The 17,135-nt window shown below is 50.5% G+C and overlaps 2 protein-coding genes across 2 annotated transcripts; one reads left to right on the top strand and one right to left on the bottom strand.

The window, feature by feature from the left end:
* Positions 1–340: 340 nt before the first annotated feature.
* Positions 341–5,555, bottom strand: CFAP97D1 (CFAP97 domain containing 1). The gene is made up of 6 exons (XM_012786663.2): positions 5,338–5,555; positions 4,054–4,124; positions 3,658–3,776; positions 2,259–2,382; positions 1,300–1,356; positions 341–466 (listed from the first exon to the last, which is right to left on the bottom strand). The coding sequence occupies exons 1-5, from the start codon at positions 5,459–5,461 to the stop codon at positions 1,309–1,311; spliced, it is 486 nt and encodes a 161-aa protein (XP_012642117.1). The 5' UTR covers positions 5,462–5,555; the 3' UTR covers positions 341–466; positions 1,300–1,308.
* Positions 5,556–5,941: 386 nt separating this feature from the next.
* DUSP3 (dual specificity phosphatase 3) lies at positions 5,942–16,300 on the top strand. Its single transcript, XM_012786660.3, has 4 exons — positions 5,942–5,981; positions 7,056–7,218; positions 10,485–10,711; positions 15,887–16,300. The coding sequence occupies exons 2-4, from the start codon at positions 7,094–7,096 to the stop codon at positions 16,090–16,092; spliced, it is 558 nt and encodes a 185-aa protein (XP_012642114.2). The 5' UTR covers positions 5,942–5,981; positions 7,056–7,093; the 3' UTR covers positions 16,093–16,300.
* The last annotated feature ends 835 nt before the right edge of the window (positions 16,301–17,135 follow it).

The raw sequence follows: 17,135 nt of genomic DNA, 5'->3' as shown, positions 1-17,135 counted from the left end.
TCACAGAGGAACTAATGTCATTTGTTCCTTGTGTTGTCTGAACCTCGGTGTTGTCATGTCCTTTGTTTTACATTTTGACAGTGCTGTGCTTGTGGGTGGATGGTCTCACTCCACTTTTTCTTACCCCCCAGGACAGTGAGTGTATGTTTAAAAGAGAGAACTCTCAGATCTCTCTCTCTCTCTCTCTCTCTATCTCTTCCCCTCCCTCTCTCCCCGCCCCCTCTCGGTAACATTTCTTTTCCTAGCTCCAAAGAGAAATGCTCACTGCATCCTTCCTTCTGCCTGCCCCATTTTGGGATGAGAGTGTATGCCTTTGGGTCCCTTAAATGTGACTTACTCATTTTATGTTCCAAGCTTTATTGAAGCATCCTAAGACTGAGCATTCAGCCATTCAGGAGTGTCTTGAGATTCCAAGTAGCGAAGAAATCTTAGGGCCTTCCCTTGTGTCTTTTTCCACGATGAGTAACTTGTATTCAGCAGGGAAGAGAGGGGGAGGCACATCAATTATACAGAACTATTTTCTGGAAAACCCAAGTGTCCATTTATCCTTCTCCCTTGGCGTGTGCGGGGGAGACCACTTAGTCATTACTAATAATGTCAAATAGTACAAAATGCCAACGTGAAATACTTTTTTTTTTTTGAGACAGAGTCTCACTGTGTTGCCCAGGCTAGTGTGAGTGCAGTGGCGTCAGCCTAGCTCACAGCAACCTCAGACTCCTGGGCTCAAGCAATCCTCCTGCCTCAGCCTCCCGAGTAGCTGGGACTACAGGCATGCGCCACCATGCCCTGCTAATTTTTTCTATATATGCTTAGTTGGCCAATTAATTTCTTTCTATTTTTAGTAGAGACGGGGTCTCGCTCTTGCTCAGGTTGGTCTTGAGCTCCTAACCTTGAGCAATCCACCCACTTTGGCCTCCCAGAGTGCTAGGATTACAGGCGTGAGCCACCATGCCTGGCCAACATGACAGTACTTTTGAATACTGACGGAGACCTGTAACGTAACTTGGGCACAACTTTAAAGCCACGAGGCCTCCAGTTTGTCTTACTGGAACAAGTCACTTCCCTTTAGATTCCCATAAAGCCGCAAAGCTGATGACAAAAAGTGAATGTCATTTCCTACTTGTAAGGAGAGAGGAGACGAAGTCAGAGAGCTCTAAGTTCCCTGAATGCCCAACCAACCAGTATTCTGTGAGAAGAGCAAGCTCCATCCCCTTAAACTAGGTCCCTTGGTCACCATTTATGGGGCTATTTAGGGCCTTGGTATCAACTGTGATCATGCTCTATAGCAAAGAGACATACCTGGTCGTCTCAGGAGAGAAGATATCTTGTTGTATTTCTGATATAGCGCCTTGAGTTCTTGAAGGAAAAATACCAGAAAGGTTTATGTCAGTGCCACGACTCTGGTGCTCCTGCGTGCGTTCTAAATCCTGAGGATGGGCCGGGCACTGTGGCTCACGCCTGTAATCCTAGCTCTTGGGAGGCCGAGGCGGGCGGATTGCTCAAGGTCAGGAGTTCAAAACCAGCCTGAGCAAGAGCGAGACCCCGTCTCTACTATAAATAGAAAGAAATTAATTGGCCAACTGATATATATATAAAAAATTAGCCGGGCATGGTGGCACATGCCTGTAGTCCCAGCTACTTGGGAGGCTGAGGCAGGAGGATCGCTTGAGCCCAGGAGTTTGAGGTTGCTGTGAGCTAGGCTGACGCCACGGCACTCACTCTAGCCTGGACAACAAAGTGAGACTCTGTCTCAAAAAAAAAAAATAAATAAAAAAAAATAAAAAAAATAAATAAATCCTGAGGATGGCTCAGGAAAGGTTTACAGACTAAAGCCAGGGAGTACAGGTTTTATATTAATGAAACGTCACCGACAGCTTTTTTTCTTCCCTTTATGAAGGGCCATTCCTAAATGCAGCAAATCAACCACATACGGGACTTCGTACCCTTCATCCCTGAACATTTTCAGCCTTTCTTAGTGAATTAAGGGACAAGGGAAGATGCTAGCAGATGCTTTCTGAAACTGACCCATAATTATCATGAAACCGACACACAATAGCTTTGCTTCCAAGCTGTCCTTAGCTGTTTGTTGGAGGGTTTGTGCCTGTTAGCTTTGTTCCATTTGGATGGGTTTTGTTTTAAGGATTGTTGCTTTTCATATGATCTGGCCTTGCTGTGTAGGGACCCTTCTGAGACTCTCTCTAGGCCAAATGCAGACAAACTCTGTGTGTGCTGGGGATATGACAAGAGCGTCCACGTGCCTGCCAGTCTGTCTCAGAAGTCCTACGGTCGTAGTGGGGTTTGCGATCTCCAAGCCTCTTCAGAATGCCCTGGTTTTCCACGGTGATTCTCACTAGCTCACGGTTCCTCCATTCTCTGTTTAAGCTGAAAACACAAAACCTCGAGATAGGTGAAGAAGGAAATGCTCCTCTTGGATGGGAGTAGGGGAGGAGATGAAGTCATGATGTCATAAACTCCTGGCCACCTAAGTGCAGGGAATAAACTGCCCTGCTGAGCCCTGAGGCCTCCGGGGCAGCCCACTGAACCACACTGCACTCTGGGAAACGTGCAAACCATCTACAGGGTTATGTCTGTGGTCCTCAAATGTGCTGTCCACTAGAAGATTCTACTTTATTGGTCTGGGGTGGACCTGGGACATCTGTATTTTGTAAATCTTGACACTACCACATCTTGACACCACCCACCCAGCATAGACACTCCACCAAATTCTAACCCGTGCATACACTTCTTTTGTAGCCCTGACCACACCGCACTGGTATTTACATAAATACATGTCTCCCCTCCAAGATCTTGAGTTCTTTGAGGTTAGGAAATATAAATGTCATTTCCTCTTTGTATTCCTGGTGCCTGGCAGATAGCAGTTGCTCAGACTATGTTTGTGGAGCTGATTTTAAAATGTGTGTCATAGTCCCAGCTAAGGTGCTGGGTCTGAATGTCTGTGTTCTCTCTCACGTCTCCCCCATTCATATGTTGAAATCCTAATTCCTAAGGTGATCCTATTAGGAGGTGGGGCCTTTGGGAGGTGGTTAGGTCACCCTAGTGGAATTAATGCCCTTATCAAAGAAGTCTGAGAGAGACCCCTTGCCCCTTTGTCATGTTAGGTTATAGTGAAAAGATGGCTGTCAGGGAAGCTGGAAGCTGGCCCTCACCAGACACCAAATTTGCTGGTGCCTTGAACTCCCAGACTCTAGAACTGTGAGGAATAAATTTCTGTTTTTATAAGCATCCAGATTATATATTGGACTAAATATTGGACTAATTCTATAATGGACTAAAGCACATGGTCTTGGATTTACACTCTAACACCATAAGAAAAAAAAATAAGAATATGAATAAAATTTAAAAAATAAAAATAAAAAAACAAAGCACATGGTCATCATTTTACAAAAGTGTGCAGTGAATTCTTATGACAAACTGAATAGGACTCTGAAAAGTCTGTTAGATGAAATAAAGGTTAGCTCTTCACTGCAAGGAAAGGTCCCATTTGTGAAGTTTTCCTTGTCTTTAACGTGGTCTCTTTGGTTATCCCTCTAGGTAACTTCCCTTACGTTCTCCTCTCACTTGGGAGACCTCACATTAAAACCCAAGGGAAGGTCAATTTTGACTTTCCAAAAATGAAATGAAGAGAAAGAACACTACCTCTTGGTAAAATATTCATTCCAGCAATCCACCTTGGCAGGGCCTCGTTGGGCATTCGCAATTTTCTGGCATAGTTGCTTATTTTCGTACTCGATTTTGTCGATTTTCTTTTGTTCACCCTGGGGAGAAACCGCACCCCACCATGGAGACATCGATACACTTCCTCCAACACACCATGGCTTAGCAGCCCCTTCTCTGGGATTGTGGGAAGGGGGCACACTGAGGACCACAGTGGGGACTGGAGGCAGAGCTTAGGAAACTGGTGATGTGTATGGGAAGAAGTATTAACACATCATTGAATTGGGCAGGTATTTAGAAGGCTTTGGGAAATTGGACCTCTTTAAGAAATAGGGTAAAAATCAATAAAATACATCCGAAGATGGCAGGAACAAATACCTGTAGTTTGCTCAATTTTAAAATGTGATGTGTGTGCGCCATTGGAGGTTTGGTATCAATAGTAGGCTTCGCTAGAAGAAGGATAAAAAAGAGTGGTGTTATATCACAAGAATCCCAATGCAGCCTCAGAAAACCAACTCACATACAGGCAATGACCCTGGCTAATGGATGATTTTGAATTATGACCTTAATCTGGTTCAGAAATTTTAGTTTGGTTTAATTTCCCAAATGGACATCTCTGAAGAGTTTTGAGCAGAAATGAAAGAATGCTGAGGACTAGAAAAAGTAAAATTTACAGAGATAAATGTCCTTTTTATTTTATTTTAATTATTTTTAAAAGATGGAGTCTTGCTCTGTTGCCCAAGCTGGAGTGCAGTGCAGGATCATAGTTCATTATAAACTTGAACTCCTGGGCTCAAGCAATCCTCCTCCTGAGTAACTGGAACTATAAGTATGTGCCACCCTCCAACGCCAACTAATTTTTCTACTTTTTTTTTTTTTTTTTTTTGAGACAGAGTCTCGCTATCTTGCCTAGGCTAGAGTGAGTGCCGTGGCGTCAGCCTAGCTCACAGCAACCTCAAACTCCTGGGCTCAAGCGATCCTCCTGCCTCAGCCTCCGGAGTAGCTGGGACTACAGGCACGAGCCACCATGCCCGGCTGATTTTTTTATATTATATATATTAGTTGGCCAATTAATTTCTTTCTATTTTTTTATGGTAGAGACGGGGTCTCACTCAGGCTGGTTTTGAACTCCTGACCTTGAGCAATCCGCCCGCCTCGGCCTCCCAGAGTGCTAGGATTACAGGCGTGAGCCACCGCGCCCGGCCTTAATTTTTCTACTTTTTAATAGAGATGGGGACTCGCTATATTGCCCAGGCTGATCTCAAACTCTTGGCCTCAAGTGATCCTCCCATCTCAGTCTCCTAAAGTGCTGGGAATATGGGCCTGAGCCACTGTGCCCAGCCCAAATGTCCTTTTAATCCAATAAAAGAGCCCCTTTCCCCCCTTTTCCCAATATTATTAGTCTATCCATGGGGTTCTGAAGGCCCATCTTCTTTCTAATCTACTTTGGCTTTAAAGAGTTTAAAATGAGTGTTTCCATCAAATGAACTCCCTGGTGGAAGATAAATTTTGTTACTGATGCTAATGTCCTCTTCACCAAACTTAGTAGATAAGGCCATATCATCCCAAAGCCACGTCCTGGTCTGGTTTACTGTCAATATCTCCATGGGGGACCCTTCCAGAATCCCTGAGAACAGTGGCCAACCCAAACTGCCCACGTACCTATTTGGATTCTATTCTTGTGAGATAGGTAGTGACCTAAGTCCAGTTTCTTTCTGAAGGTTGTGCTTTGCCTATGATTAGAGACGATAACAGGGTAGGCCAGATAATCCAGGGAATTGTTCATCTTCTCTTCCTAGTCCTACTTCAGAAATGAGGCACCCAGGCTCCTCTGTGAGGTGCTTAGCTGTCCCCATGGCAGGTTGTCATAGCTACGCAGTTATGACATCAGAGACCAGTCTCAGGAAGGGAGTAGGAGCAGCAGAGCATGGCTTCTGTCTCTGGGCTTCTGTTTTTAATGCTAACCTAGGCCTAAGTCAAGATGAAGGTCAAGGAACTCACAAGGTTTTCCCCTTGCCTGCAATGCAGTTGCTGCCAACCCAAACAGGAAGGAAAGGAGTGGTGTGCTGGGAGGGGTGGGAAGGCATGGGCTGGGGGTAGGGGATTGAGAAATTCCAATCTTGGATACCCATCTCCTGCTGTAAACCAAGCAGTCTCCACTGCACTGGTTTCCCTGAAGGTGCGAGATCACAAGCTTTGTGGGGAGGGGTAAGGTCACCTTGACAATGATAACCTGATCCATTCCCTTCATTTTGCAGATGAGGAAACTCAAGTCCAGAGCAGCAATGAAGCTCCTCAAGAACCAAGTTGGTGGCAGAGCTGGGCTCAGGATGTGGGTTCCCTGAATTCCAGAAACCATATTTGCTCTTTTGGGGAAGGGAACTGCCATTTTTCATGGCAGTGGGGGAGGGCAGCTTTCTTCTAGGACAGAGACTGTGTCTTTTGAACTTAGTGGGAGCTCGGGAAGAGCTGGGGTGCTGATACCACGTGGCTCCTGGTGAGCTGGCAGCTGCTCCAGGAAGGGCTGCAGGGTCTGATTTAGCAGCACAGGGTGTAGCACCCAGTGGGTGCTCGACACATTCGCTCATGCAGGGAGGAAGGGCTAACACTGAGTGCTCATTATGTAGTGCTGGGCGCTTTCCTTGAATGTCACATTTAATTCTTCCAACAACTGTAGGAGTTAGCTACTATTATTATCCTGATTTTTTTTATCTGAGCAAACGGCTCAGAGAGGTTCATTCCCCAGGGTCAGAATTCTAAGCCTGGCTGCATAGAGCCCAAGCTTTTAAGCACGATGCTGACTGTCCATGAATGTTGAAAGCAGATGTGCCCCAAAGTAGGGCTTCCCAGACCCTGCCCTTCGTAGGGATCTCGTGGCGTGGGTAAAATGAACGTTCGTGTCCAGCACGGGAGGGCAGGGCGGAGACCGCGTTGCTGGCAAGGGCCGGGGAGAGGCTAACACTGCTGGTGGGCAGCAGGGGGCAGCTCACACGCGGAACCCGAGTGTCCCTGTAATCCCGAATAAACAAAGCCACACCTCGGTGTACATTTATTAGGTATATTTATTGCTCTTCCATTTGGCTCCGTGAAGGAAGTTACTGCACTTCCCAGTTGACAAAGATGCACAAACTGCCTTTGGTCTGGGGTAGGGAGAAGACCCCCGAGGGTCAAGAGTGGCGGCGTCTCGCCCCGCCCCGGGGGTCTCGCGGACGTCTGCTCTGCGCGGGCGGCGCGTCCTCCGGGCGTGGAGCGCGGGTGGCCCCGCGTCACTGCGCCCGCGCTCCGCAACTTCCCGCGCCCGGCGGGCCCGCCCCCGGGGCGGGGCGGGGCGGCTCCGGCAGGCGAGCCCCCGCCCAGCTGACCCGCCGCTCTCCCCCCAGCTCGCTGCGGCCCCGGCGCGCGGGGCCCGGCAGGCGCCATGTCGGGCCCGTTCGAGCTCTCGGTGCAAGATCTCAACGACCTGCTCTCGGACGGCAGCGGCTGCTACAGCCTCCCGAGCCAGCCCTGCAACGAGGTCACCCCGAGGATCTACGTGGGCAACGCGTGAGTCCCCCCGCCAGCCCACCCCGCCGCCCGTGCCCGGGGCGCCCCGCCCACCCGGAGGTTGGGCCGGGGGAGCCGGCGCGGGCGCCCGTCCGGGAGCCGGGGGTGGTGGGGAGGGGGCTGCAGTCGACGCCCACCCTCGCGCGTGGGGCCGAGGGGCTGGACCGCGGCCCGGCCCGGCGCCGTCCTTCCCCGTCGCCGGAACCCCAGGGACGCCGGGCCGCGCCCTCAGCCGCCACCCGCTTGGGGCTCGGGCTCGGGCGGGGTCGGGGCTACCATGTTCCCTTAACAGGTGGCCCTCTGTCGCCCGGCCGGTCTTCTGCCCGCGCGTCATGTGACAGCTGCCTGGTTCTGCAGTGAGGTCACCGCGGAATGTCTGCCTTCGCCGCCATGGCAACGGGCTGACGTCACAATCCGGGCGGGGAGCTTTCCCCCGCCCCGCAGGCGCAGATCAGGGACTCTAAATACCCCAATCGAGGGAGTCCTGAGAGCTGGGCCCGGGTTTCTGGCCTCTTCTCCCACTTCTGGCTAGGGTTTGATTTACGTGAGATCTTAGAACGATCCAGTGATAAACCCCTAAGGACCTGAGCTGTCACCTAGAAAAGGTTCTAGGCCTTCTCACCTCCAGGAAATGCGTTTCCTATTTATTCCTTACAGGTTCTTTTGTCAGATTGATTTCTCCATTTTCTCTTATTCAAACTGCTAGTAAGAATTTCTCCGCAGCAGGAGAGAACCAGTGTAAACAAGCCTGAAAGGCGCTGAAATACCAGCCAAAGGAAAGAATAGATTAGCATGCCCACACTGCCATCTCCGAAGACCCAGTGACCAAAGTCCTAAGCTCCACGGGCGCAGCCAAGGGGGCATGTTGAAAACCTAGAACGAATCCCTCCTCTCTCCCATTTTATACAGGAGGAAATGGTGGCCCATAGTGGTTGAGGGATTGTGAGGACAGGGTCAATGTCTCATTCATGTCTGTATCCCCTGACCTTGGCTAGGACCTGCTGCTTAACCTGCCAAGGGCTGCCACAGAAATCTGGGTCATCATGAAGCTACAAGGGGTCCAAGAGGCAGGCCCCAGCCTCACAGGGACAGGTCTTGTCTATTCCACCATTCATGTAACAGTTTGGGTACCTACTATGTGACAGGCACTATACAACATTCATGCATAGCAGAGGCAGTAATAATAATAATGGTCAATTTGTTGAATGTTGAATTAGTATTAGAGAAGGGAGATGAATGGGAATTACTCTTCAAAGTGTTTTTTTCTAGCAGCCACTGTTTTATAGTCTTTTGCATGAGCAGGAGTAGCTAAAACAAAGTCCCATAGTCCCAGCCAAAGACCCCAGTAATTGCAGAGTTCTGGGGATACCCTCCCCACCCCAGCCCCCAACTACCCAAGCAGCAAGTGGGCTTCAGCAGCCTCAGGATCCCTGCTCTCTTGGGCATTTTGGTCACTCAGCTGTCACTGCTTCCCAAGTAGAAACCAAGGGTGTGAACATCTGGCGGTAGCCAGAGTGGCAAGTGCTGATGGCCACTGTAGAAGAAACGTCCCTTGCCCTCTAAGGAAATCTGACCTTGACTTAGCCAGGGGTGTGGGGGTGCTCAGCAGGGAGGACCAACTGAACACCAGGTACCAAGAGAACCTGGACTCCCCCACCTGTTGGGAGTCCCTTAATATCAGGGCTCCAGGCATGTCCTCGCAGGGCAGAAACAGAGCCTGTGTGAGCCACCTTTGCCAGGTCTCAAGGTTTTGAGTGGATGTGGGCATGAGAGCAGAGTGAGGTGGAGCACAGAGCAGGGCTGGGTGTTGGGAGAAAGGAGGTTTCCTCCCTGCTCTGCCATCCGCAGCCCACGGGAGCACATGCATGTCCCTCCACCTGTCCTGTCAGGCCAGAGCTCTGTCGTATGGTAATATTGCAGTCCTTCCTTCTTCACAGGGCTGCTGAGCTGGACAAAGGAGATCACGTAGGAGGTGGCGATTTGTAAAGTGTAGACTACTGTTTGAATCGGATTGTTTTGTGAGATGAAATAAAGGGGCCCTTTGACCATTCAGATCACGTATTTTGTAACCACCATAGTTCTGTTGGGGCTGCTTGCTCCCCATGTGCTAACTCACCTGTGAGAGCCCCAGAAACATGGCCTGTGGAGTGTGGTAGGAAGGATCTTTCTGTGGGTGGGAGTGGGACTGCCTGGCATGTGATGATTTCATTCCTTTTTACTCATTCATCCCCTATTTATTCAGCACCTACTATGTGCCAGGTATTGCAGCAGGTACCTGGGGAGACAGACCTGAAACAGATATGGTTCCTCCTCAAGGAGCACGTAGCCTAGACGTCTAAACAAAGGAGCACTGTCAAGCATTAGAATAGTAGCGTCACTATGGTGTCAGGCTCCGTCAATGGAATAGCCCATTGAACACTCGTAACAACCCCAGGGAGTAGTCACTGTTATTACCCCCATTTCACAGAGGGGGAAACTGAGGCACAGAAAGGTTAAGTGTCTTGCTCAAGGTTGCTTGGCTGGTGACGGGGCTGCATCCAGACCTAGGCAGTCTGGCTCCAGAGCGTGTTTTTGTTGTTGTTGTTGTTGTTGTTTGAGACAGAGTCTCACTTTGTTGCCTGGGCTAGAGTGCCGTGGCGTCAGCCTAGCTCACAGCAACCTCAAACTCCTGGGCTCAAATGATCCTCCTGCCTCAGCCTCCCAAGTAGCTGGGACTACAGGCATGTGCCACCATGCCTGGCTAATTTTTTCTATATATATTTTTAGTTGGCCAATTAATTTCTTTCCATTTTATAGTAGAGACGGGGTCTCGCTCTTGCTCAGGCTGGTTTCGAACTCCTGACCTTGAGCGATCCTCCCGCCTCAGCCTCCCAGAGTGCTAGGATTACAGGCATGAGCCACCTCACCCAGCCCCAGAGCCCGTTTTTAACCACTTGGCCATCCCACCACCACAGGAGAGGGAGATGGTGCCAGGTGGGGTGGAGGGGAGATGAGGAAGTCTCCCAGAGGGTGCGTGTCTACAGAGGTGGGGTAGGGCGTTCCAGGCCGAGAGGACAGCGTGGGCGCGAAACCACCAGTCTATTTGGGGAATCTGCTGGTAATGCGATGCGGCGGAGTGCAGGGAGAGATCATATGATGAGGCTGGAGCAGCCGGCAGGCCCGAGGGTTCCTTGCTTTGCCAAGAGGCTCAGAGCCTTCCCCACCCTCCTCCCCCTTGGCTTGCCAGTTGGTCCGTTCATCGTCCCTTCCCACTGTCTCCTGTCCAGGTCTGTCGCTCAGGATATCCCCAAGTTGCAGAAACTGGGCATCACCCATGTCCTGAACGCTGCTGAGGGCAGGTCCTTCATGCACGTCAACACCAATGCCAGCTTCTACAAGGACTCTGGCATCACCTACTTGGGCATCAAGGCCAACGACACGCAGGAGTTCAACCTCAGCGCCTACTTCGAAAGGGCTGCAGACTTCATTGAGCAGGCCTTGGCTCAGAAGAATGGTAAGGGGCCTGCCACCCAGGAAAAAACGGGAGCCCGCTTTGACTGGACTGTCCTTCTAGAACATGGGCCCACAGCAGGTCTTGTCTTAGAAACCCTCTTATTTTGAGTCTCCCATAGTAAATGACCGGGAGCCGGGGCTTGCTCTCTGCTCACCTGGCTGCCTGTCAGCTACAGGACACGAGGTGTGTGGTCCATGCACGCAGTGGCAGCTCCAGGCCCTAGCATTTGATTTGACTTTGGCTGAGGGTTGGTTTCCAGCCACTTACACATCTTCCACCCCCAATTCAGACAGCCTTACTAATGAGGAACATTTGTCATTGTCCATGATAGAAGTCCTGAGGTGAAGGAACCAGGGCTGATTGATTGAGCAGCTCAGTGGTGGCATCTGGGCCAGGTTCTTTCCCTCTCTCTCCCCTCATGGTCCCAAGATAGGATCCGGTCACCACATCCCAACAGGACAAAGGGCAGCAGATGAGGCAGCCATCTCTTCCCACATTTCTGTCTTTTTTTAAGGTCAAGGACAGCATTCCCCAGGAATTGCCCTTGCGTCTCCCTGGCTAGGGGCTAGGTGTGGCCCCCAGGCCAAATCTTCTAGCACTTTTTTAAATGCTTCCTGCAGCCCCAAGTATGAGGAAGGACTGCGGGAGAACTGCCCAGGTGCTGGCAGGGGGACAAGGCTTTCCGGCAAGAAATCCTAGAAGGCCACAGGGCAGACAGCAGCTAAGCAGGCTGGGCCACTTGCCCTTTCTGCTTTGAGCTGTTTCTGTCAGCTCCTCTCTTGACCTCTTCCTCCCTCCCCACCACACGCCCTCCCAGGGGAGGTGACCCCCATGCGCGGTGATTGGCCTTGTCTCTGCTACGCCCACCCGCCTCCCTACCCTCGTGATTTCCAGTGGACACACTTCATGGGGCACTGGCTGGCACGTGGCCGGGCTTTGGAGAGGAGTTTTATTTGCTGGGGAGTCTGTAGACTTTGCTGTGAGGCCCCTCATGGTCCTTTGTGGTCACTGTCACCCTCAGCCCAGCCCACTCCCCTCTACTTCAGCTGTACTGAGCTCGTCACCCTCTGTAGACGCAGAATGAGGGGCCCAATTGAGGGGGAGGATTATGCTCTTCTCGTATAATATTGAGTGGTCAGCTGTTCGTGGAACTTATGGCTCTCTGACTTTGCTTCCTCTTTCCAACCGGTTTACTAGGAACATGCCCTGATGTTTTCAGACCTCCCGCTTCAGCCCAGCTGGACTGGGTCTTCAGTCTGGAAAGCTCTCTCTGCCTCGCCCTACCCTGTCCTCTGGCAAACTCTTCGTTGTGCTTTAGCACTGGGCATTTGTCCTCTCTTCCATGAAGCCTCCCCTCTCAGGCTGGGTCCACTGTGTCCCTTGTCTGTCTCCCAGCACCTGATGTAGCGTCAGGCACATAGTAGGTACACTGCAAATGATTACTAAACATGTGACAATTCCATGGACTCTAATGCCAACTGTAAGTGCCTCTAAGATTGATTGGCCAAGTGAGTCGACAGAAAAGCGCTGGCCTCTAACGGTGCGCAGGGCTCTGGGGACCCAGGCGCTCTTCACTGAGAGAGCTGGGTGAGTGGCTGGCAGGGGGGAGGGGAGGAGTAGTCACTTCCAGCTGGGGTGATCAAGGGAGGTTTCATGGTGGTGGCATCTGGGCTGGGCCTGGGGGATGAGTTGTGGGGAGCTCCCCAGTAGGCTCTGCCACCTTGGGCATGCTGAGTATGTTCTAGAGGGGAAGGCGACTGCTCTACGGGGGTTCCCTTTCCCAGGGCAGGGCAGGGACAGCCCCACTCTGAATATGTTAGGCATACTAGCCAGACAGTGAACGGACAGGCAAGCGGAGGACTCCCTCCGGATTTGAGAAGTGCTGGAAAAGTCGAATGGTGTTTTGAAGGTAGGTGATGGGAGCAGAAGAGACCCTGATGGACTCTGGGCTGACAGATCTCCTTCCAGATAAAGGTGTGTAGAGGTGTTAGTGGGTAAAATCCACTCAGTGGCCAGCACTGTTCACTGGGCACACGGCCTATGCTAGAGATACAGGTTCCCAACAGTCCTCACTCAGGGATCTGTCCTCCGGAAGAGGAGGGTAGATCTACGTACGGCCAGCAATAGCATGGGGCTGCTGCAGTTGAGGATGTACCTGGTGCCACCAGAGGGCTCCTAGTATTGGGTAACAGTTACTGCCTGCCCATGTTTACGAGGCACTAGCCTGGTGGCTTTTTGTGTCATCTCCTTTAAACTCCCAACCACCATATGCAATGGGTCTGTTGGCACAGATGAGAAAACTGAGGCACCGTGAGGTTAGGTGGGTCATAGAGTTAATAACCATCGTATTGGTCAGGATTCCCCAGAAACAGAACCAATAGAACATGTCGTTGGCCCTCTGTACCTGTGGTTTTCGCGTCTGTGGATTCAACCAACTGCTGATTGAAAATATTTGGGGGAAAAAAAAAGCTTGTGGCATCTGTACTGATCATGTACAGATGTTTTTTCCTTTGTCACTGTTCCCTAAACAATGCAGCACAACAACTATGTACACAGCACATGAAATGCAAATACATGTTTACACTGTGTTAGGTATTGTAAGTAATCTAGAGGTGGTTTAAAGTATATGGGAGGATGTGTGTAGGTTATTTGCAAATACTGTGACATTTGATATAAGACTTGGACATCCATGGATTTTGGCATCAGTGAGAGATCCTGGAACCCACCCCCCATGGATGTGGAAGGACAATTGTACATATTCATATGTAATATATATGATTGTTTTAAGTCATCCTTGTTACAGGAATATGATTTATTTTTAATACATATGTATTATATTGATTTATGTATATTCCTATACATATACACATTTACTTTAAGGAATTGGCTTGTGATTATTGGGGCTGGCAAGTCTAGGATCTGTAGGCCAGGCCAGCAGGCTGGAAACTCAGGCAGGATTTCAATGTTATAGTCTTGACATATAATTAGTGCTTCTCTAGGAAATGTCAGTTTTTGTCCTTAAGGTCCTCACCTGTTTTGGTGGGTCCAGCCCACGTTATCAAGGGTGGTCCGCTTCACTTAACGTCAGCTGTTTGTCGATGTTAATCACAGCTACACGATACCCTCACAGCGACATCTAGAATAGCATGCGACCAAGTGGCTGGGAAATGTACATGGGCCAAATTGACATATTTCACCATCACAACCAGCAAGTTCAAATTTAAATTCAGGTTCATGAGGCTTCAAAGATTTGGGTTTTAATCCCTGTGCTGACAAAGGAAATACTTGAACCAGTGTCATAAGGAATGAACAGGAGTTTACCAGGTGGCCGAGAGGGAGAGAAGTTCCAGGTAGAGGGAACAACCTGTGCCAAGGTGAGAAAAAGCATGGAAAAGTGTCGAGGCTGTGTGGCCAGTTGGCCTTGCAAGCCACAGCTTGGGGACTAGATTCTATCCTGCAAAGGGTGTCAGGCCATGTTTGTATTTTGGAAAGATCCCTCCAGCTGCTGGGTGGAGTGTGGAGTGGTGGAGGGAGAGCTCAGTGTGGAGGTGTTGAAGGAGGCACGAGTGGGAGGTGACAAGAACCTGAACTAAGCACTCTGTGTAGGGGAGAAGCCAAGGCGTGTGGCTCACGGGGCCCCCTCTAACACTCTGGGACGTTGCTGACATCAGCCTCTGCTGGCATCGCCTCATTCCTTCATTCCTTCACCTAACGCTGGGGACTCAGCAGGGAGCAAACACGTGACATCCCTGCGCTCAGGGGGGCTTACGTCTCAGTGGGGAGATGACAGTAAACGAGTGAGGATGATCCCATCCGTGGCATGTTGAGGGGGGAATAAAGCCAGGAGAAGGGGATTAGGCAGGACGAGTGACGGGTCAGGGCTTGTGGATTTAGAGAGAGTCGGTGGGAAAGGCCTTCCTGGGAAGGTGACATTTGAGCAAAGCCCTGGGGAAAGAGGAATTGCAGGACAGGGCTGGGCTGGAGAGGAAAAAGCAGCACGGGAAGGAGATGATGTCACAGCTAGGGGCCAGATTCTGTATGGCCTCGTAGGCCATTTGGGGAGCTGTGAGAGGGCATTTTTATTTGTATGTGCTTGTATGTTGCTTTTTTTATGTTTGTATCTGAGGTGCATATTCTTTCATTCTTTAAACTGCATTGTTGAGGTGTAATTGACATTCGGTAAACTGCATATACTTAAAGCACACAGTTGAATAAGTTTTGACATATGTATACAGCCGTGAAACCATCCCCACAGCCAGGATATCACGCATGTCCGTCACTCATGTCCCTTTGTGACCCCTCCCTCCTTCCCCTCTCTACTCTGCATCCCCAAGCAGCTACTGATCCGCCTCCTGTCCCTAGAGATTAGCGTGTGTTTTGTATAGTTTTCTATAAATGGAATCACACGGTATGTACTGTTTTTTTGTCTGGTCTCTTTCACTCGGCGTAGTTATTTTGAGTTTCACCCATGTTGTTGCAGGATCAATAGATCTCTCCTTCTTATTGCCAAGTAGCAGTCCGCTGTATGGATATACCAATGTTGGTTTATCCATTCACCTATTGATGGACCTGTAGTCTCCGTGTTTTGCTTTTGACTGAAGTATAAAATACACACAGGGAAGTGCCCATGTCACAAGGGTATAGCTCACTTCCAAGCTCACCCTGTCCAGGCTTCCAACAGCACAGATCAGTTTCGCCTGCTTGGCTGCTCTACGGCATCCTACACCTCCTGTTTGTGTTGCTTCTGATAAGTTGTAGATTGCTCAGTCTTTTCATTTATCTGTTCTACCATTGCTGGACCTTTAGTCGTTTCCGGCTTGGGGCCATGATGAATAGTGCTGCCTGTGAACATTCTGGTCCGTGTCTGTTCGTGAACACACGCGCACTTCCTGTGGGGCATGGACCTGGATGCAAGTGTTCAGCCTGGGGAGATAAAGCCGCCACCATTTTCCAAGGTGGTTGTATCAATTTGCACCCCCAGCCATGCAAAAGGGTTCTAGTCGTTCCACATCCTGACCGACACTTTGTGTTTTCCCTCTTTTGCATTTTGTCCATTATGGTGGGTGCAAGGTGGCATGACATTGTGCTTTTAATTTGCATTTCGTGGAAGAGTTTCAGCCAGAGTCGTGGGGTGATGGGGTGTCCGCGGCTCACCATGTCTCCCATTTCTTGCAGGCCAGGTGCTCGTCCACTGCCGCGAGGGTTACAGCCGCTCCCCGACTCTCGTCATCGCGTACCTTATGCTGCGGCAGAAGATGGACGTCAAGTCTGCCGTGAGCATCGTGAGGCAGAACCGTGAGATCGGCCCCAACGATGGTTTCCTGGCCCAACTCTGCCAGCTCAATGACAGACTAGTCAGGGAGGGGAAATTGAAACTCTAGGGCACCCCGCTGCCTCCTCTTGAGAGGTCTGCCGGGGGGGCCCTGGTTGAAGGTGTCCCAAGCCGCCATGTTTAGGAAACACACTGTACCCTGCTCCCAGCATCACAAGGCACGTGCCCACAAGTCTGTCCCTACACAGTCCGGGGCCACTTTCCCCCTGGGGAGCACATAAAGATGCTTGCTGAGGAGGGCATCCTCGTTCCCTGAATGTCCTGTTGTAACTTATGTCCTTTTTCCTGGGGTGTGGGCTCAGCGGGCGAGGGCCTGTGGCCTGCATGCTTCTCCTGCCCAGGGCAGGAGGTCTGTGGGAGTGTGAGGCCGGAGATGCTCGCAGGGGCCCCTCGCAACCTCCCCTCCCTCACCCCCAAATCCTCTCCTGAGAGGCAACCTCGGCACCTGAGCCCTAGTAAAGGAACTATGCAAACGCAGGCCCCCTCCCACCACGTCTGTGCCCCTGGTGTCCCCGCAGCCTTCCACACCCCGCACACGGGCAGATTCTCCGTCACAAGCTCTGAGGCTGGGGCGGGGGTGTCTGTCTGTTGGTAGTGGATGGAAATTCCCACAGGAGGCTGCATTTTAATGATTTCCTTGGGGTTAATTGGGTGGGCAACAAATTCTCCTGGAAGACTTTCCTAAATCCATAGAGTTTTTAAAATGCGAATCCTTGGATGGTTGAATTCAGAAACCACGGCTTTGGACTATGTCCCTTGGACCTCTCTCAGTCACTTTGTCTGTTAGAAGAGCGATGCTTTAGGCATGGTTTTATTTTTCATTTTTAGAAAACAAGGTGTTGAAGTCCAGCCTATTTAAAAACCCCACCATTTGGAGAATTACAAGGGTTTTGTCCTGAATTATAGTGTTGGTGAGCCCAAGCCACTTGTGCTAACTGCTTTTTGTCTCAGTTGCTATTCCTAGACCCGAAGGAGGAAGCTAGCCAGTGACAGCGTGTGCGTGTGGGTGCGTGTGGGGGTGTGCCTCTCGGAAACATGGTCCCAGGCACACACCCTGCCCACTTACAGGTGCCAATGGAGGGTCCCTGGAGA

Source organism: Microcebus murinus, chromosome 18 (genome assembly GCF_040939455.1).
Source record: "Microcebus murinus isolate Inina chromosome 18, M.murinus_Inina_mat1.0, whole genome shotgun sequence".
NCBI lineage: Eukaryota > Metazoa > Chordata > Mammalia > Primates > Cheirogaleidae > Microcebus > Microcebus murinus.
This window is presented reverse-complemented; position numbering and strand designations above follow the sequence as displayed.